At 45.3% G+C, this 22,556-nt stretch overlaps 1 protein-coding gene across 1 annotated transcript in view; it reads left to right on the forward strand.

Annotated features, from left to right (window-relative positions):
- The window catches only part of LOC144167866 (phospholipid-transporting ATPase ABCA3-like), a 91,778-nt gene extending 75,680 nt beyond the window's left edge, over positions 1 to 16,098 (forward strand). The window contains exon 22 of the mRNA XM_077697016.1: positions 15,755 to 16,098. Within this exon, the coding sequence (XP_077553142.1) occupies positions 15,755 to 15,991 (237 nt within the window). The 3' untranslated portion in view covers positions 15,992 to 16,098. The remainder of the gene's footprint in view (positions 1 to 15,754) is intronic.
- The last annotated feature ends 6,458 nt before the right edge of the window (positions 16,099 to 22,556 follow it).

Raw genomic sequence — 22,556 nt, forward strand, 5'->3', positions numbered from 1 at the left:
ATTAACAAAAGGGTAGCCGGAGGTGCAAACTCAAGCAGCTACAGGACTATGCGCCAACATCTGGCCACGACGACCAGCTAGTTGAACGCTTCTATGAAGATGTGGAATTATCAATGGCTAAAGTAAAAACAGTACACTTTAGTTATCGGAAATATCAATGCTATACTAGGCAAGAAGCAGGCTGGAGACAACGCCGTTGGGAACTGTCCTCTAGGTTGTAGAAATAATTGAGGGGACTTATCACTATAGAGTACTCAGAAAGGAATAATCTACGCATAATTATTACTTTCGTCTGCAAAATGGGAGAGCCGGTTGTGGACATGGAGAAGCCCGAATGGGGAGTATAAAAATAAACTTGACTTCATACTCTGCGATAACCCTGGCGGCTTGCATGATGTGGAAGTGATCGCAAGGGTGCGGTGTTGTGACAATTGTATGGTAAGATCTCGAATTAGGCTATATTTGAGGAGGGACCGTGAAAATCAAGTGCGAAAGAAGCCAATCAATGAGCTGACAGTAAGACAGAAGGTTGAACAATTCAGGATCGCGCTGCAGAACCGGTATTCAGCCATAACGGAGGAACCAGAACTTACAGCACAGGAAGCGAGCGACAATTTTACGGATATTATCTCGGAGTGGGCAGTAGAAAACGGAGGTAAGATAGCCAGAAAGAATAGGGGCAAAATTTCCCAGGAGACGAAATATTTCATTATGAAATGGCAAAGCACGACAATATCCGCAACGGCTCACAGAATAGACCTGACGGAGCTTTTGAAGTTATGATTGAAAAATAGAGCGCGACTTGGACAACAGCACAAATGAAGAACGAGGGGACAAGCGCTCACTTGCAACTAACATTTATTTAAAACATCGTCTCGCGTTTATACAGGTTTATACGAGCATGCGCACTGGATTACACTAAAAAGAAAACACCAAACAAATCATGGACAAAACTGGAAGTGACTTTTCCAAAAATTCATGCTTGTGGCACAAAAGCACAGATGTATCGGTGACGCACTTGTCCCTTTTTTTCTTAGTATAAAACGCTTCCAAGAGCTCCCTCACTACCTGAGGATCACTCCTGCCAAGATTTCAAGTATTCTCAAAGAAAACTGAAATTTTCCAAAGAACTGACAGGACTGCAATATTTGCAATGCGCGGATAAATGCGCGGGCGTACTGCTGTTGAGAGAAGCACTCTGCTCGCGTGCCCGCTCAGTCACAAATCTGCCCGTCTGGGCGGTAGAGGCCAGCCCGTTGAAAGCGGTATCTCGTATACTAATCCGACGTCACAGAGCACAAAGAGCTTGGCAAGCTTCTCTTTGCACTGTTTTTGTTCGGGATTGCCGGAAATTTGCACACACAGGCGGCCACATGTTTGTGGAGCGGAAGCACTGCCGGAACTCCGTACCATTTTGCACATTTTTCAGGTTATGCGTAACCGTATGTATAATATGGTAGAACAACACGCTTCGCCTTAGGTTGTTTTGGCTACTTCGCACCTACTTGGCCTTTGCCTTTCCTCAGCAAGGCTTCGACAACACCCACCATGACAAAGCTCGGGTAACAGACCGACAGAGCACTCTTCATTTGAGAGTGAAAGCTCTCTTGAATAGCCTGTACACATGACTTTTCAGTGCGGATTATAGAACCAGAGACGCTATGGCCCTTTTAACAGTTTTTGAAATGGGATGATGTATCTGGCAAAAGCTTTTTACGGCCACGCGGGAGATAGACCCAACAAAGATGGTCGGATAAAAACTTAAAATTAACGTCAAAATTGCAGAGTGTCATGACTTGGAACCTCATGTGTAAATGCGAGACCCTTCCCATCCCGGGTAAAATTCTCTAAAATCCCTTTTGCAGTTTCAGGGTTTAGCCGGCATGCGAAGGGCCGCGCATTTACAAACGAGGTTTCAAGTCATGACACCATGCAGTTTTTAAACATATAAGTTTAAGCTGAGAAGAACTTCTTGCTCGGCTAGTTGGTGAGTAGTTGCCATGAATTGAAGCGCAAAAAAAAAAAAACACGGACGAAGAAGAGAGTAGACGAGACGGGCTATAACTTCCTACTATTTTATTCGGCTACGCATGTGCTTATATTCCCTGGGAAAACCGGGAAAAAAAGAGGGCGAGAAAAATGGAGCATGCACATACACAGATGATAATAAAAACCGATATGTTTACAGCACATTTTTCAGAAAACCCATTTGGTACTACACAAAGCAATCAAGGTATCACTTACACAGTCATTCGCTCTCTCCGTGATATAATACGCTTCGGCTAATTCCCTCGCCGCCCTGCTTTTGCTTTTCATTAGTATTCTTATCTCTTTTAACCGTGGCTCAATCGCAGGCATGAGAGTGGGTGGGAAAATGTGCTCCAATATCTTTTCCAAGGGACCATTCATGTTCTCTGGCTCTCTCGTTGCCGCAATGACCCGTTTGGTCAACGTAAGACCTTCCGCAAGATAGCGGTATTTCGTATACAATACCGAAAGCAAAGTCGACATAACGATTGGCTTTTTTCTTCCCACATGCCTTCTCCTTGCGTTCACAGGCCCGCAAGTTTACATGGGGCAGAGAACGCAAGGGTGATCTCGTATCTTTCGGCGACCTTTTTCATGTTGTGGTACACTGTGCATGTACGGTATGACATCAGTTTTCTGCAGAGGAGAGATCTTCTCTCCTTTCACCTTTTTGAGCAAAGTCTTTGCCACAGCGACGACGACAGTGCCAGGAAAACCGGCCGAGTGAAGCCTGCCGGTTTGATTGATAAAACGGTCCTGTATCTTGTGAGAACACGATTTTTGTAACGCGGATTCCAGAGTGCGTGAAGCGATTGCCCTTTTCACGGTTTTTGAATGCGCCGATACATAGGGAGGCAGTTCTTTGTGAGTGTGTGGATTATACCACCAACAAACAAGGTCTTCAGAAAACCTCACAGTAATATCTAAAAACTTCAATTCACTGTCAACAGGTACTTCGTGGGTAAAGGCTAGGCCTTTCCCGTGTCGATTAAAAAGCTCTAAAATCTTCCTTACCGTGGCAAGGTGCGTTTCCGGGGATAGTTTCGTTAAAATCCCTAAAAAGCATCAACATATCTAAAAACGGTAACAACAAAATTAGAGTCAATGGCATCATTAATGGTACGTGTAGAGTGCTTAAAAAGACGTTTCACAGAACCGGCGCGACACAGGACTCGATATAAATGCCATGACGTTGTAGGTAATGCTTTTCGTGAAATGAAATAAAAGTGGAACTAAGGTAAAACTCCAGCAGTACCATTACGTTTGCAACCGACATTCTGGAACTGCACCGCTCCACTCTCATCGATGCAGGACTGTACAGAAGCCAACAAATGTTCATGCGGTATAGAGTAGTTCATGCAATATAGACATGACAGGTCTGTCATGTCAACAGAAAAGCGAACCCAACTGAATGGTTATCTTTCAACACTCCTTAAACATCAGCACTGTTTCTAGTAGCAATAGGGTCATCAATGCGCAGAGATTTCAAGTGCTTCTGGAGAAGCCGGCTCATTTCTTGCTGCCAGGACCCTCTCTCACTGACAATAGTCCTAAATGGTGTCCCCCATTTGTGAGTTTTTGCGAAAAAAAAAACACATGGAGTGTGTTGTCCTTGCTGGCTGTCATGGCTTTCTCGAGATGCTGCAGATACAATCCTCGCACATTGCTAACGCGTTTAAAGCAAAGCTTTTTACCTCTACCCCCCAAGGGTTCTTTCACGACGGTTGGTGTAAACAGAAAACTCCCGCGATCAAATAAAAGAAGTTACTGAGACCGCCAGAAACCCAACTTGGAACTAACAGAGCAACAAAGCGAGAGCCCGTTGTCTTACCGATTGAGCTACGAGCCCATGCGGAGACGGGGAAGAGAGGTGGTGCACTCACCAAGCACATCTGCGGTTTTACCCCTGCGTTCTCGCCTAATGACACGTGATAGCGTCACGCTACCTCTTGAGTCTGTGTGCGTTCTGCCCAAAGCAGGTGTAGAGGCCGTGTGCGCGCCTTTCTCATGCGCAAGGAGTCGCAAACACTAAAGGAAGTTTACACCAACGCATGGCATCTCACTTCTAGTCGCCAATGTGCTAAAAAGCCTGCGGCTTCCGATGTTCACCACAAAAATCAGAGATCCTTGTCGTCCGCGCTCACGCCGAACGCCACATCAAAGAATACAATAAATTAATCCTTGATGGCCCATCATCCCAATCCCCAGCATCAAAATCCTGGACCTATACATCTCCAGGCCAACGTCAAAAGTGACGTATCCTTGCAGCGCGTCAAACACCGCATCAATCAAATTGTTCGCTAATACTAGCATGCATATTTTTGCAATCTTACCATCTTCACGCATTGCCACAAGATTAGATAACAAAGTAACACCAATATTTAAATCAGCAGATTCTCAAATACCTTCTAACCACAGGCGAATATCTCTCACTTCTCTGTGCTGCAAAATTATGGAGCATATTATTTTCACACACCTCACAAAATTTATAGAAGATAATAGTTTTTTCATTCCCGCGCAGCACGGGTTCCGAAAATGTTTCTCCTGTGACACTCAACTTTTTTTTCAATTACTAGCAATCTGCATAACAATCTAGATACTGGCTTTGTAACTGATTGCATATTCCATGATTTTGCTAAAGCGCTTGACAGAGTTGACCATTCCCTACTTTTACATAAAATGAGTGTTCTTAACATAGATCCGTTAATACCTGACTGGATACATGTTTTTTTAACCGCCCGTGTTCAATTTGTCTGCGCTAATGACTCAAACTCTCCTACATCTACCGTTAGTTCCAGTCTTCCTCAAGAGTCAGTTTCAGGACCTCTCTTATTCCTAATATATATATAAATGATTAGCCAACTAAGATCACATCTGAAATATATTTATTTGCAGACGATTGCGTAATCTATCGGAAAATAACGAACGACACTGACGTTATGCAGCTTGAAACTGACTTGGATAATCTCTCAGCTTGGTGTACAACATGGCAGATGCAGGTAAACGTCCCAAAATTCAGGTCAATGCTAATAATCAGACACCACCCAATTACACTCTTAACTATTCCCCTTCACAGACCACGCTATCTTACAAGTATCTTGGCATTATTATTACTACCAACTTTTGCTGGAACCTACATATAGAGAACATAACATCCAAGGCTATCCACACTCTAGGCTACCTTCGTAGAAATTTTTCTCTTGCACCTTTGTCGTTAAAGTTACTTTTATACACTACCTACGTTCGCCCTAACTTAGTATGCTTCTTCTATTTGGGATCCGGCTCACATGACATTATACATTCAGTCGAGATGGTAAAAAATCGCGCAGCCTGTTTTATTTTATCTAATTACCACAGAACCGCCAGCGTCACCCAAATGGAAAAACTTTAGGCCTTCCGAACCTCTCGACTCGCCGAAAACACCCACGAATTTGCCGCTTTAGTAACATTTATCACCATAACTTCACGCTGCACAATTCATGAATTCGTCCTGGGCCTTACGTGTCAGCTCGCCGATATCACTCACATTAAATCGATGTACCTCATTCGAATACGGTCACACATTCCGCATCATTCTTCCCGAAAACGTGCAAGGATTGGAACAATCTACCGAGCTCATTAACAAGTATTAAAAACCCTGATCTATTTAGGCATGGTTTAAATAACTCGAAATTCCAACTCCGTGTCCAAATTGTATACGTTGGAGTGCCTTGCATGATGATTATGTTATTGATTAAGACCATATTTATTTTATAGATGCTTGAAACATTGCCGAATGAAGTCACCAATGGGCACCTGGATTGTATTTTCTTTAGTCCATTACGAGACAGTTCTATTGTTGCTGTTTAATTAGGAACAGTGCCTCTGTCATCAATTTGTCTTTGTAGTAACCCCTCCCCTGTATAATGTATCCGTACCCTGAGGGTAAAATAAATGAAATGAAATGAAATATTACGCATGATCAGGCGAGTTGCCACCAAGACGCGAGGCCTCAAGGAAGCCGATACCTTTCGATTAATTCAAGCTTTTGTCCTCTCTTGAATCACGTCACCCCCCTGTCTTCTTGTCGGCAAGGAGGACATCAAGATGCTTGATATAATGGTTAGAAAGGCGGCTCAGCAGACCAGTGGTCTTCCCATGAGTGCGTCCACGGAGATGCTGCTTAGGATGGGGCTCCACAACACGGTGGAAGAGCTGACAGAGGGCCATCTATGTAACCAGAAGCTCCCATTGAGCAGACCAGCACTGGGTCGCCGTTTCCTTCACCAGATTGGCTGGGCAGCACAGAATGTCACACCGTGTGATGTGCTCCCGACCTTTTGGCGACAAGAACTAAAGAGGCTCCTTTTGCTTAGAACCCTTCACCCGACGAGGCTCAGTGAAAAGCACGGGCTCAAGCAGCCGACACCACACTCGGCTGGAATCATGCAGTTATTTTAACAGACGCCTCCCAACATCCAGGGTAGCCATACGCCATCATGGCGGCTACCTCCAGAAGCAACCTGATTGCATGTGTCTCACTCTAGACCACGGAGAAAGAACTATTTCAGGAGGGGAATATGCCGGGCTAGGACAGCGCGGGCGGGCGGGCGGTGCGTTAATGTCACTGTCTGGCGAGGAGGAAATGCAGTTTGCGGAGCAGAACAACAGAAGGCGCGTCAAGCGCCTTGCCATAGTTTACATGTTCTTCTACGGACGCGACGAACAAAAATCGTAATATGATCGAATATATCGTGAAAATTGCCAGATTTCTTTCGGTGAAATAAATGCATAGAAGTGCTGGGCATTTTAGCAGCAACTATTAGTAAATACTCCCCTAGTTACAAGCCGTACCGCACTTGAAGCGAAGCACTAGAAGCAATCCCGGAGCAGACGACGTCTGCCGACACCGCCTTCCCGCCACGAGTGGTTCACTCTCGCCGCTCCCGCGGGCAGGTTCTGAGATTTGCGCGCGCTTTTCATGTTGCACAGGCAGGGCGGCGAAGTTAGGCCAGACTGAACATGAACTAATGGCATAGAGGATAAGAACCATCATTCACTGGAACTAATCATACCAAGATTTTCAACCACATGTTTCTTTTTGTAGGTTGCGAGTTCTAGAAAACTGAAAGCCCCTTTGTCTTACGACAACGACAACGATACGCGAAGATTTCTTCCACCGACAACAATGAAAATTCAGTCGCGCGAGGGATTCATCGGCGTCGTCTGCGGCCTGCCCAGGACGCCAGCCGGATATGCACTGCCTGACCTTGAACCGGCGCGCCTTTTCCCTTTGGCGCCGCGCGACAGAGGGCTCATCGGTGCCGTGCCCGGCGCCGTGACTTTGTCGCGCCCCCGGAGCAAGCCCTGTTGCGCCTCCTGAATAATTCTTGCTCCGTGCTCAAGACCCAATAAATGATGGCAGCAGAAGAGGCAGCCATCGCCTTGGCTCTCACTCAACCAGGGGTTCGGAAGGCAGTCACCGCTTCCCAACAATCCTACCAGAATTACCAGTCGGGGTTGGTGCCCCGAGCTACATTGCTGTGGTAAAAAACCATTCCCCAACCGGTTCCATTCAGCTCACCTGAACACCCGCTCACGCTTCAATGGAGGTCAACGAATACGCCCACCAACTAGCCAGCGCTTTTACCCCCAGGCTATGGAGCTGCACGAAGACAGTCAACCGCTTGTCACGTTCAGGGACATAACCCAGCAGGATCGCCTTCAGAGACCCTACCGTCGCATTACCCTCACCTTTCCAGAGAACAACAAACTACCCTACGCCTCATACAATGCGGCTCCTTCCCACACCCCACGCGTCTTCACTTAATGCACCCGAATCGCTACGACGCCTAATGTAAATTTTGCTCAGAAGTAGGAACACTCCGCCACATAATCAGGTGTGCGACCTTAGACCTGAGCACGCTTCTCTTTCCGTCAAATACCCAACAAGACCAATGGGAGAGGCTGCTCTCCAGTCCCTCTCTGCCTACCCAGCTTCAGCTGGAGTACAAAGTACAGGCAGCGCGAACTGAAAATGGGCTCCAGTGAAGAAACCACTCGCCTGCGCCACCCTCTCGGCCATTCAGAAATCTGAATAAAAGTATTTTCCCCCTCCTACTTCACCTCCTCCTCCTTTTTCTCCGCTCCTGTCTCTTCCGCCGATCTCCTCGCCCCCAGTCGGCGGCGGCAGAGACAAAGAAGTGACATCATGCAACAGCGGGTTTGAGCTTCCTTTAATTTTATATAAAAAAGAGTTTACACTCATGTGCTACACCAATACAACTAAGCCAACCAACGTTCATGCATCATGCATTGATTTAACCATAGCAAAGAGTACCTCTTTGCAGTAATAAAGGGTGTGGTTAAGTGCATTTCACTTGTCTCTGGTTTCACTGTTTGTAGAGCCACGTAAGTGAATTGAAGTGACGTCGCATGGGTAATCATTGTGGGTTTCCTTTACAGCATTGCTTTCCAACCACATTCGGAGGGTGGATTGGCGCGAATTTTTTTCTTTCACTCGAGAAGGCTTCACGTTCCGCTGGAAAAAGTTCTTTGTGATCACGGCTAGGGCTCTTTCGTTGAATTCACCAGACGACATCACCACAAAGCAACCCTCTTTATCGGGTTGCAAAAGGCGCAAGCCGTTTTCTTGAAAAAGGGTGACCACGTGCGCGTTGGAATTCCGTGAGTTCCGTGGGCGTTTCTCGACGGTCTTTGCTAAGCAACGGGAGAGTCCTAAACACGATCACAAAGAACTTTGCCCAGCGGAAAGTGAAGCCTTCTCGAGTGAAATAAAAAGCGTTAGCGATGTGCGAGGACTTGAATCTGCAGCATCTCAATCAAGAAAGCCAGAAGGGACAACACATTCCATGTTTTTTTTTTCGCAAAGACTCACAAATGGGGGACAGCGTTTTGGACTATTGTCAGTGAAAGAGGGTCCTGGCAGCAAGAAATGAGCCGGCTTCTCCAGAAGCACTTGAACTCTCTGTGAATTTATGACGCTTTTGCTACTAGAAAGAGTGTTGATGTTTAAGGAGTGTTGAAAGATAACCATTCAGTTGGGTTGGCTTTTCTGTTGACATGAGAGACCTGTACTACTCTATATCGCATGAACATTTGTTAGCTTCTGTACAGTCCTGTATCCGTGAAAGTGGAGCGGTGCAGTTCCAGAATGTCGGTTGCAAACGTAATGGTACTGCTGGAGTTTTACCTTAGATCCACTTTTATTTCATTTCACGAAAAGCATTACCTACAACGTCATGGCATTTGAATCGGGTCCTGTGTCGCGCCGGTTCTGTGCAACATCATTTAAGCAGTCTAGACCGAACCATTAATGATGCCCTTGACTCTGATTTTGTTCTTACCGTTTTTAGATATGTTGATGACTTTTTAGTTATTTTAAAGTAACCAACTCCGGAAACGCACCTTGCCACGGTAGGAAAGATTTCAGAGCTTCTTAATCGACACGGGAAAGGCCTAGCCTTTACCCAAGAAGTACCTGTTGACAATGAATTGCAGTTTTTAGATATTAAGATGAGGTTTTCTGAAAACCACGTTTGTTGGTGGTATAATTCACGCGCTCACAAAGAACTGCTGCCCTATGAATCGGCGCATTCAAAAACTGTGAAAAGGGCAATCGCTTCACTCACTCTGGAATCTGCGTTACAAAAATCGTGTGCTCACAAGATGCAGGACAGTTTTATCAATCAATTCAGCAGGCTTCACTCGGCCGGTTTTCCTGGCACTGTCGTCGTCGCTGTGGCAAAGACTTTGCTCAAATAGGTGAAAGGAGAGAAGGCCACAAATATCCCCAAACATGAAAAAGGTCGCGAAAAGATACAAGATCACCCTTGCGTTCTCTGTAAACTTGCGCGCCTGTGCTCGCGAATATCGGGTGAACGCAGGAAGAAGGCCAGTGGGAAAAAACACGCAAATCGCTATGTCGACTGTGCTGTCGGTCGCGCTAGGGACCGGCAGCACAGTGTACATAGCACAGTCGACATAGTCGACATAGCACGGTCGACATAGCGAAATCCCGCTAGGGAACATGAATTATCCCTTGGAAAATATAATGGAGTCCATTTGGCCACCCACTCTCGCGCCTGCGGTTGTGAGCCACGGTTTAAAGAGATAAGAATACTAAACAAAAGCAAAAACAGGGCGGCGATAGAAATAATTAAGATATTATATTAGGGTGAGAGCGAATAACTCCATAAGTGATACATCGATTGCTTTGTATAGCAGCGAAATGGGTTTTCTGAAAAATGTGCTGTAAACATCTTGTGGTGATATCCCTAAAATCAAAAGCAAACTAACGAGAAGGACCAGCGCAAAGGGTCGCCGTGAATCATCATTATTGTGAATTGCAAAGCAGCGACCGGAACAAGACAAGAGGAAGACGAGGAGGAGGAAGAAGTGGGCTCGCATGATGGACTGGCTGGCGGGCTTGATGGCTCCTTAAGCCTGTCGTCAGTACGGCGAGGACCTAGGTGATCTGCGACCGTTGGTACAGAACATCCAGAACGTCGCTCGCGCCTTCAAGCGCTTCAACGACATCTCCGTGCATCGACCACGTGAGACTCATTCTAGTCGAGAGAACCTTCTAGTAGCGCGAACTCACTTGCTTCGCGTCTAACCTTGCCCTAACTTGCCCTACTGCATAAATGTTCGTTTTCCTTGTCCGTCGAACCGGTGTCGCCATTTCTTGCTCCTGGCATCTACTTCCGCGTCGTGAGATCTCCCTAACCTCAACATCATCACACATATCTGTTTTTATTATCATCTGTGTATGTGCATGCTTATTCTTTCTCGGGCTCTCTTTTCCCAGAGAACATAAGCACATGCGTAGCCCAATTAAATAGTTGGAAGTTAGCGCCTGTCTCGTGTACTCTGTTCTTCGTCCGTGTTTTTTTGTTGCGCTTCATATCATGGCAAGTATTAATTAGGTTTTCATCCGGACATGTTTGTTCGGTCTATCGCCCGCGTGCCCGTGAATAGCTTCTGATCCCATTCAATAACTGTTAAAAGGGCCATAGCGTCTCTGGTTTTTTAGTCCACACTCAAGTCTTGTGTACTTGCTGTTCAAGGGCGTTTCGACTCAACTGAACAGACTTCTGTCGTCGGTTATCCCAGCTATGTCTTGGTGGGTGTTGTCGAAGGCTTTCTGCGGAAACTCAAAGGCCAAGTAGGTGCGAAGCCGCCCGAACAACCTTAGGTGAAGCCTGTTGTTCTATCCTATATACACAGGGTTACGCATAACGTGAAAAGGGTGGCAGAACGGTACAAAGTGTCGGTGGTGTTTTCTGCTCCAAAAAAACTTAGCCACCTGTGTGCGCAAATTTCCGGCAAGCCCAAACAAAAACAGTGCGAAAAGAATAATGCCAAGCGATTTGTGCTCTGTGACGTCGGGGTAGTATACGATATAACGCTTTCATGCGGGCTGGTCTATATCGGCCAGACGGGCAGATGTGTGAATTACCGGGCACGCAAGCACAGTTCTTTTCTTAACAATAATACGCGTGCGCATTTACCCGCGCATTGCGAAGATTGCAGGCCTGTCAGTTCTCGGAAAAATGCAGACCTTTCTTTGAGAAGATTCGTATTCTCGGCAGGGGTGATGGTACAGTAGCGAGAGAGCTCTGAGAAGCGTTTTATATTAGGAGAAAAGGCGACAAGTGCGTCGGCGATACATCTGTATTTTTGCGTGCAACTGAGAACGATTTTTTGAAAACGTCATTTTGATTTTGCCCATCATTTGTTTGATTCTTTCCTTTTAGTGTGTTCCAGTGCGCTTGCACCTTGTGACCCATGTATAAATACGAGACAATGTTTCAATAAATGTAAAATGCAAGTGAGCGCTTGTCCTGTCGTGCTTCATTTGTGTTCTTGCCCAAGTCGCGCTCTATTTTTCAATCATAATGCACCAAATTTTCGGACAACTGTGTATAATGAAGTTCTTTTGAATTTATTCAATAAGATTAAGACAGCTGGTATACGGAAGTATAATATGGAGAGGATCGAGCATGCTGTGAAGGACGGAGGCAGCCTGAAAGCAGTGAAAAGGCGTCTAGGCAAGGGGCAACATGAGATGTATGCACTTAAAGACAAGCAAGGCAATGTCATCACAAATACGGATAAAATAGCTATAGTAGTCTAAGAGGTCTCAAGAGACGCGTACAGTAGCAGCGACTTCCAGGATAATACCGAACGAAGTCGTAGTCCAGAAGAGACAGACGTACCACAAGTAACAACAGAAGTAGTAAAGAAGGCTTTGAAAGCAATGCAAGGGGGCAAGGCACTTGATGAAGATGAGATAACAGGAGATCTCTTGTAGGATGGCGGGCAACTTGTACTGGTAAAACTGGCAAAGCTGTACACGCAATGCCTAATGACGGCGAGTGTACCGGAATCTTGGAAGAACGCGAACATCATCCTAATCCATAAGAAAGGTGACATGAAGGACTTGAAAAATTACAGGCCGATCATTACTGTCAGTCGTCTGCAAAGGACTTACCAAGATAATTTCTAACAGAATTTCTGCCACCTTAGATTTCAGTCAACCTAAGAAACAAGCAGGATTTCCTAAACGCTGGTAAATAATAGACCATATTCACACGATCAATCAGGTGATAGAAAAATGCGCGGAGTATACAGAACCACTTTATATAGTTTGCCAATGTGTGGGTACGAACGAGTTGCTATCTATACCCTATATATAGCCTTCATAGAATATGAGAAAGCATTTGACTCGGCCGAAACCTCAGCAGCCATTCAGGCATTGCAGAATCAGTGTGTAGACCAGCATTACGTGAGAATACTAGAGGATATTTACGATGGGTCGACAGCTGCTGTCGTCCTCCAAAAGCATAGCTGTAAGATACCTATAAGGAAGGGAGTCAGACAAGGAGACACAATATCTCCAATATTATTCGCAGCATGTTTACAAGCGGTATTCCGAACATTGGATTGGGAACAGGTGGACGCAAGGATTAATAAAGAATACCTCAGTAACCTCAGATTTGCTGATGGCGTTGCTTTCCTAAGTGGCTCGGGGGACGAATTGAAAAGCATTCTTACAGCACTGGACAAGTTGAGTAGGACCATGGGCCTGAAAATTAATATGCAGAAAACTAAACTAATGACCAATGACCTCGGGAGAGCACCGCGATTTGAGATAGGTGGCGAGGCACTGGAAGTAAAAAGCGTATACATCTACTTAGGCGAAGTAAGGACCCCACATCTCAACCATGACGCGGGGGAAATTAGGAGAATAAGAATGGGGTAAAATGCATTCGGAATTTTACCCCAACCGTCTCGGTAGCTCTGTGAAGCAAAACGATGACGTGACATCCGCATAGTCGCTTACCGACTAGTTCTCTTGACTGGAGTGCTGCATGAAAGTTCGCACATTTGCCAGAAGCGCGACCTGTCGCGGCAATACGAAAAGCGCTTGCGTGACGCCACCCAAGGGGCTCCTTAACCCGTAACAGTTTTGTTGGTAGCGCAATCAAATTTTTTTCATCGACATATTTTGATCAACGAGCCGTACGTGTCCTCACAAAAATAGTGCTGGAAACCATGATATACAGTGGCGCAGCGACATACTTTTGTCTGCATGCGAGATGAAATGCGATATTTAAAAACTTGTCCCCACCTAAAGAATTTCAATTGAAAGTTTTCGTATTCGTGTTTAATCACTAGAAGTCCTATGTACGTTTTGATGTCCCTGTACGACATATTCTGCACGAAGGCGCAATATATTGGGATGGGCGAGACGTAGAATGCTGGCTTCATGTTGTGGAGGCCGGCAGTTCAATGTTCCCCTGGCGCGTCCTTTTTTAAGCTGTCGTTGGGTTTCCGGACACTGAAAACGAATATTTCGGCAGACATAACGCCACTGACTCGTTGTAAATCGTCAAACAACGTACAACCCACGTAGGTAGCTCCTGCACTGAAACTCGTGACTGAACACTGCTGCCATTGATTCTGGGCATGGCTGTGCAAATGCCACACTGAGAGAAACCCAGCGGTGGTGGGCGGCGTGTCCTAAAACTTTTCAGAGGAATGATAAAAAATACCAATGCAATTTAAACTTATACAAATGCCTGTGTTAAAATGTTTTCAATGAGTGAATAAAAATTTCAGCAGTTTCAATACCTGCAACGATTGCAGGTGACGTGACTAGGACACGTAATGTAGTGCCATTTTAGATGCGACTGCATCTCATTCACTCGCCTTGTCCGTCCATACGGCGTTGTCCGTCCACACCCCTCCCCCTACACTATAAAAAAAATAATAGTTAGCGGCGCCCGGTTTCGATCCCACGACCCTGTGGGCGGAACGCGAGGTACATGGTGCTCTTCCCACTGCGCCACAAAATCGAGACAGAATCAAATGCTACGAACGCGCCTTATATCCTTGACTCATACAAACTACGACAAGATGCTACTGATAGAACGCATGATGGGGCAATGATTAACACTTGTAATAAAAGAAATAATCTCCCACTTACAGCAACAATGATGGAGTAAAGGTCGTTGCGACAACAAAGCCCCAAGCATACCACTTAGAGAGATTGACCAAGATTGGCCAATAAAACATAATAATAATCATAAAACATAATAATCATACGCGTTCCCGACACGTTTCACGCGATTTCAGAATCAATCGAACGGAAACACCAGGTGAACCCCACGATGCGTCACATCTACGGAGGGTTCCCCTCGCGGGGAGGTGGGCGCAATTTTTTGTACACTACGAACCTCCCCCTTTTAGTTTAGGGAAAGTTTAGTGCCGAATTGAAATTCTTTCCTCTAATTTGTTTATCAATTGCTTGTGATTACCCCACTACAACGCTGGCTTTCATAAGAGCAAGAGAACATATACTCGACAAAAATGGGTAGTCTGTCCCTTTAAGCATTTGTCGTCTGCTTCACCCTGGCTCCCTCCCACTGCTGTTTTTTTTTTCAGTAGATTGAAGAACGTCGCGGGCACTGTGCCCAGCTGATGCAAGAGAAACAACAATAGCCAGAAGCACTTTCATTTAACCCCAGTTAGCCCACGGCGCCTGTGCAAAAACTAAAAATAGTTCTACTTGACATTCATTGTGCAGTTCGGAGAACTGATATTAAGATGCACCGTATTTTTGCGCGTATAACCCGCACTAGAAATTGCGAAAATTTCAGTGACAAAGTAGGCGTGCAAATTTTACGCGGGGTTCTTTCTCAGGCGTAGCTTCACGGCAATGCGCATTGTGCCGTGAAGTTCCCACGCAGTAACACTGACTAAGCCTTCCATGGCAGCGATTGCGCAAAACATACAATGACAAGGAAGAAAAAACAAAGATGAGCGCACTCTAGTAACTGAACAACCTTGTGTACAACACTAAGGACTGCGGCTCAAGTGATAGCTCTAGCGAGAGCAGTGACAATGCGGAAATCGTGACCTTCGCCTTGCAGTCAGTGTATTCTATTTGCTAAATATAGGCCTTTTCCGTCTACATAGCATGTGATGTGTTGCAACTTGTCTGAGCAGTAGCTGTGGTTCAGGCTTTCCCGTGTCAATACGCGGATAATACGCGAGAATTTTTTTTTTCTTTTCCGGAGGGCTGAAAGTGTAGGGGCAGATTATATGCAGGGGCGGGTTTTACGCGCGAAAATACGGTAAGCATCCATTAAAGCTTCGCTTTGCGTAAAGTCCCGTGCAGGCGTGCCGTCCGCCCATGCTTTTTCTTCCTCTCCCGCAGGGCACGATGAGCTTCCAGGTGGGCAGGACGTACACACCCTGGAACGAAGTGTTCACCAAGATGGCGGCCATCAAGCGGGACCAGGACGTTCCGGAGGTCTCCATCTCCGACGTCACCCTGGAGCACATCTTCATCGGCCTCGCGCGTCGCCAGATCTTCATCACGAGGGCCAAGCGGGTCAGCTGCCTCACCGGCGTGCCCTCGCGGCTCGCCAAGTTTTCAGCCGGGATTCGCTGAGCAGAGACCCGGAATAGAAGACGCGGGCCAGAACGACCATCAATACCAGCGGATTTATACACATTTGTAGTATTTGAGTACGCACACAAAACAGGGCACAATTACGTCATCGAAAATAAAGGATTGATATATGATGACTAAAGTGCGTCCCGAGGATCCCGAAACGCACACGCAACGTTTTTTGGCTATCTTATGCGTTTAAAACGGACGACCTAATCTTGCACTGTTGCTGCTCGTCCTGGGTAGCAGATAGGCTGTTCTTCCTATTCGTTGGTGCCAACCACTTCTAATGATGCGTGCCGGCATTTTTTATTTTTGTTGGGCAGGGTGCACTGACTATGCCTGGAAATTTTCTCAGTTTTTGCGAGGTTTCATTTTCCTGAAAGGTGGTTTGTTTTGACCGAGCACCGGAATGTCCAGAATACATCCCTTGACAAAAGATCATCGAGCGCGGTTTTCTCAGTCTACAGCCGTTTCCCGTCTGCGACGGCGGCGGCTGCTTTTCTGATGGAGGCGAAAAGCAAAAACGCCCGTGTATACGAGATTTCGGCGCACGTTAAAGATCCGCAGGTGGTCGAAATTAATCCGGAACGTTCCACTATGGCGCGCTTCATCGCCTGCGTTGCATCGGCGCGTTAAACCCTACAATGAAACAATATTTATAGAAATATATCACTTGATGCTTTATGTGGGTACAGCACGCACACGCAAGATACTGTGGTGAGAAAAGCAGTGGTATGTATTGCCTTTGCATTCTGTGGGTGTTATTTTACCACATGTGGGTGTTATTTTACCGGACTTACATCCGCGGCCTGGTTCCACTATCGAGCCACTCGTTATCACAGACGCCGGTGCTCTTAATCTTCTGCTTGGCCTAGACATTAAAAAAGCCTGTGACCCGGACAATCAATTTTTCAAAAGATACGCACAGTGGTGCAGCAGATACCTGACCCTTATTTTTCGGAAATCCCTCTACACATCCAAACTACCCGATGATTGGGAAATAGCAAAAATTATTCCGATCCACGAATCGGGACATAAATTCATTGAATCAAATTTTAGACCAATATCGCTAACCAGCAAGGCATGTAAACTGCTCGAACATATTATTCTAAAACATTTGTTGTTTCTCTCTCTCTAACCGTTTTTCCAGAACAAGAAGGCCTTCTGTCCAATAACCAGCACGGTTTTCTCCGGGGTTTATCCACCATAACACAGTTAACCGAAGTAATACACGACCTTGCGCTAGGCATTAGCAACCACCGCCAAACCGACATAATCCTACTCGACCTATCGAAAGCATTTGATTGCGTTTGTCATACAAAGCTAATAACTAAATTAAGAAGCCTTATCGGAGACGGAGAAATTATTGCTTGGGTTCGAGATTTCTTGTTTAATAGATCCCAGTTTGGTAGTTTCGAACATCTTGCATCCGACTGTAAAAGGGTCGAAAGTTGGGCAAGTTGGTATTGACGCATCTTAAAAATCCAACTGCGCGCAAATTAACGAGGATGTGAACACACTGAAGACACCACAAGCGCAGACTCAACTGGTTTATTGTTACAAAAATCAGAACATTAAATACCCAGGCGGCCCACATACGTCACATTCTCAGCGCTATCGGCTGCACACACAAAAAAATAAAAATAAAAATAAATAAAAACTCAGAAGCACACGAAGGACAGATAATTCCGCGACGATAACACTATCACACATGAAATATCCTCCCCCTGTTCACCACGCATGCCCTGAAGAGGCTTCAAGTTCATGTTTAGTGCCCATCTATGTAGGCGACTTCGCGACTAAGCAAGGCAATAGATGGGTGACTAATACACTCTGAATCAGCTTTTAAAATGTGTCTGGCTTCGACAATTTCTCTTGTCTGCTGATTCTTATGCCTGAATAAAATGGTTGTGCGCTCAAACACAGGGGTACATTCAGGTGTACATTCAGGAACGCATGCGCGGCAATGGGAAGACATGTGGCTCAGGTCCCGTTTTTCTTTCGAATAGTTATGTTCCTTAAGTCTTGTATTTAAACAACGCCCGGTTTGGCCAATGTATACCTTGCCACATACAAGCGGTATGGAATAAACAACCCCCGTAGCACATTGGACGAACTTCTTTTTGTGATTAATACCACATGCTCCTTGACGTTTTTTTGCCCTTTTGTTCACTTTTGGGCAGATCTTACTTAACTTATTAGGAGCTGAAAACACTATTTTTACGTCATACCGCCCGGCCACTCGATTTATACCGTGTGACATCTTGTGAACATAGGGCACCACGGCAAAGTTTTTCGGCTTTTCTTTTGGTGGTATGGCCTCCCTATCCGACTTTACCCACTTTACCAGCTTTTCACTTGCTCTAGAAATAACATGATCAGGGTACCCTGATTTTTTTAGCTTCTCCACCTGCTGTAAGACACTATCGGGCATTGAATGCTCACACGATTTTGAAATGGCCGACTTCAAGCAGGAAAGTGCAATACCCTGCTTCACCACTTTCGAGTGCGCCGACTCAAAGCTTAAAAGGGCTTTTACAGACCTGGGAGCGTACGCGTAGCACATCCGAAAGTCATCCTTAAATCCAAAAACTGGAGCACTCTATCTCTAGGTAATTCGAAGGTAAATCGAAGACCCTGACCGCTCTCTTTGAAAACCTTTAGTACGTCGGGGCAAATTCTGCAGGAGGGCCTGTCTACCACCACCAGAAAATCATCCACATACCGGAACACTTTTACAACAAGCCCCTCAAGCTTCTCATTCAGACACCTATCCACACCTCCCAAAAAGATATTACTGAGAACAGGGGCCACTCGGGACCCTATGCACACGCCACTTCTCTGAATAAATGCTCCTCCTTTCCACTCGACCACAGTGGAGGCCAGGTAGAAGGACAACAGTTCTAAAAAGGAATTCAGCAACATCCCGCACCTACCAATGAATGCACACTCGTGGTTGTCCTGTGTTATGCATTTCTTTACACTGCTCATTAATGCGTCATGCGGCATAGAGTAATAAAGATCCTCCAAATTAATGCTGAACGCATCAAGGCTTCCATTGTCAAGTTCCCCCATACTCTTGACGACCTCTGCTGAGTTGGGGACCAGGTACGGGTCATTGACATGTAAAGTGTCTAGAAGTTTCATAAGAAACCCTGACACAGCCCGCTGCCATGTTCCGCGTTCGGAGACAATTGCTCTAAATGGAATGCCCGGTTTATGCGTCTTCGCATTGAAGAAAATGTCAAGCTTAGTTCCCTTTTGTGCTTTAACGGAAGACGCCAGACGCTCTAGATTATTACTACGCAAAAGCGCGATAGCACGTTCCTTCAGTCGTTCTACCTTAACGGAAGTAGAAGCAAAGTTCTTTGCTACAGCGGCGCTGGCTTTCTCGTTATAAACACCTTCAGGCATAACTACGAAATGGCCTTCTTTGTCAGCCACAGTCACCTTTAGCTGCGACGACACCAGGTAGTCCACAGTTTTTTGAACATTGGTCGACTTCCGTTGCCTGGCTCCTCCCCTTTCCAGGACGTCCACACCCTCCGCGATGCACCGCGCACGAACAACCTCAGGCACCAGGCTCGCAACTTTCCTCACTGTTGCAAGTTTTTCAGCTGGGGCCAGGGCAGGCTCAAGGCCAAACTTCGGTCCGAGCCGCAGCACCCGCTGGTGTTCCTCTGGGATTACAGCATCCCCGAGAACGTCAAGCCGCCCTTCCTCAGCTTTGAGTCGGCGCACTCGAAAGTGGTGAAGCAGGGTATTGCACTTTCCTGCTTGAAGTCGGCCATTTCAAAATCGTGTGAGCATTCAATGCCCGATAGTGTCTTAGAGCAGGTGGAGAAGCTAAAAAAATCCGGGTACCCTGATCATGTTATTTCTAGAGCAAGTGAAAAGCTGGTAAAGTGGGTAAAGTCGGATAGGGAGGCCATACCACCAAAAGAAAAGCCGAAAAACTTTGCCGTGGTGCCCTATGTTCACAAGATGTCACACGGTATAAAACGAGTGGCCGGGCGGTATGACGTAAAAATAGTGTTTTCAGCTCCTAATAAGTTAAGTAAGATCTGCCCAAAAGTGAACAAAAGGGCAAAAAAACGTCAAGGAGCATGTGGTATTAATCACAAAAAGAAGTTCGTCCAATGTGCTACGGGGGTTGTTTATTCCATACCGCTTGTATGTGGCAAGGTATACATTGGCCAAACCGGGCGTTGTTTAAATACAAGACTTAAGGAACATAACTATTCGAAAGAAAAACGGGACCTGAGCCACATGTCTTCCCATTGCCGCGCATGCGTTCCTGAATGTACACCTGAATGTACCCCTGTGTTTGAGCGCACAACCATTTTATTCAGGCATAAGAATCAGCAGACAAGAGAAATTGTCGAAGCCAGACCCATTTTAAAAGCTGGTTCAGAGTGTATTAGTCACCCATCTATTGCCTTGCTTAGTCGCGAAGTCGCCTACATAGATGGGCACTAAACATGAATTTGAAGCCTCTTCAGGGCATGCGTGGTGAACAGGGGGAGGATATTTCATGTGTGATAGTGTTATCGTCGCGGAATTATCTGTCATTCGTGTGCTTCTGAGTTTTTATTTATTTTATTTTTATTTTTTGTGTGTGCAGCCGATAGCGCTGAGAATGTGACGTATGTGGGCCGCCTGGGTATTTAATGTTCTGATTTTTGTAACAATAAACCAGTTGTGAGTCTGCGCTTGTGGTGTCTTCAGTGTGTTCACGTCCTCGTTAATTTGCGCGCAGTTGGATTTTTAAGTTGCATCCGACACAGTACCAGTGACATCAGGAGTGCCCCAGGGCTCCGTGCTTGGACCCTTGTTATTTCTCGTATATATAAATGACATAACTACTAATTTAGATTGTAAAATAAAGTTATTTGAAGATGACTATTATTTATAGAGAAATTAACAATGAACAAGACCACCTCTCTCTTAACAAGTCTCTTTACGCCATTGCAGAATGGTGCTCTCATTGGCAGATGACAATCAACATATGACGATAACACGGAAAAAAGAACCCTCTAACTTTCGCTATAACATAAATGGCGCTGCTCTCACAAATGTACAGAGAAATATATCTAGGCTTAACAATAACATCAGAAATAAGGTGGGACGCGCAAATTGATAATGTTACTTCTTCTGGCATGCAAAAACTATTTTTTAGCTTAACGGCTCTCGCAATATAACAAACACATACGGTCTCACTGATGAAGCCGAAATTTTACAGAAAATTACAGAATTCGGTCTCAAAACAGGTCTCTATAAAGTAGTATGATGGCGGATCGTTCACCCGCTCTCTAGATGTCCCCCCAAACACACCCTTTGTGGCTCATGAATGGCTCCTTTTGGATACCCCAATCATGGTCGTATTAGAGTGTCCTCGTCACAACTTCACCTCCGCATATCGTGCTAAGTGAACGCTCACAGTGCAGTGCAGGCGTTATATGAACAATCTTCCCCTCCCCTTTTCCCCGTGTCCCACAACAGGGCCTATTGGCCTCTTCCTATAATAAAGTCATCCATTCCATTCCATTCGCAGGTCGCTCCATCTGGCACCCACCTCAACAAAACTGCTAGCCTATAAAACATTCATTAGGTCAATCCTTGAATATGAAAATAATGGTTCCCTCATGCCGTGACTAACATAAAGAAAATAGGAAAGGTACAAAGGAAGGCCATAAGATTCATACATAACAAATTTAAACTGGATGATTCAACCACTGCCCTTCTAGCTGTTTTTGGGCTTCCCATGCTCGAAACACGGGCTAAGCAGGCACGTTTAAAATTTCTTTATCAACTCTTACATAATTATTACAAAATAGACGTTTCAAAGTACGTTGAATATTCGCAAACACGAGCTACCCGGAACAAACTTACAAATACTCTATTAGAATATAAATGTAACAATTATGCGTTTAAATACTCATTTTTTTCCAGTTGCCATCCACGAATGGAATTTGTTAACCCCTTTCACCACTAACGCCAAGTCATTGTGCGATTTTTTATAAAGAATTGAAAATAACGTCCCTTAGCGTCCTTGATGTGTCTTTGCTTTTCTGTGACACGGCAACCAGCATGCACTAGTACTTGGTACTTGGTGTGGATAGTTGTGCGTATAGTGCATAATGTTAAATTACCATTGTTATTTTTTTCTTGAAAATTACCTTGTACTTGTAGCACTTTGTGTATGGTGTGCATAATTGCTGGTTGTAAACTTCAAAGCTTCTGATTTTTATTTTTTACGCATTATTTACCTATTTACGATCCTTAAAGTGGTAAGTGTTCTTTGTAACTGTATATTGTAGTGCCCACCCGCTATGGTCTCTTTGCAGACTGGCAGTATTGTAAATAAATAAAGAAATAAATAAATATATCTTTAGAGAGACCAAATCCGTGCCGGAAATTGCAGAAGAACACCTTGAACTTCTCACACGCACGCTTATGGTGCTCTTGATGGGAAACACTTCAAAACCACATTTATGTAGGATGAAATAGAAGAAACGTTTAGAATGTGAAAGATAGATCAAAATTTTGTGGGATTTGTTAC

This window comes from Haemaphysalis longicornis, unplaced genomic scaffold (assembly GCF_048455015.1).
Source record: "Haemaphysalis longicornis isolate Haplotype H1 unplaced genomic scaffold, Haemaphysalis longicornis Haplotype H1 scaffold_2, whole genome shotgun sequence".
Taxonomy (NCBI): Eukaryota; Metazoa; Arthropoda; class Arachnida; order Ixodida; family Ixodidae; genus Haemaphysalis; species Haemaphysalis longicornis.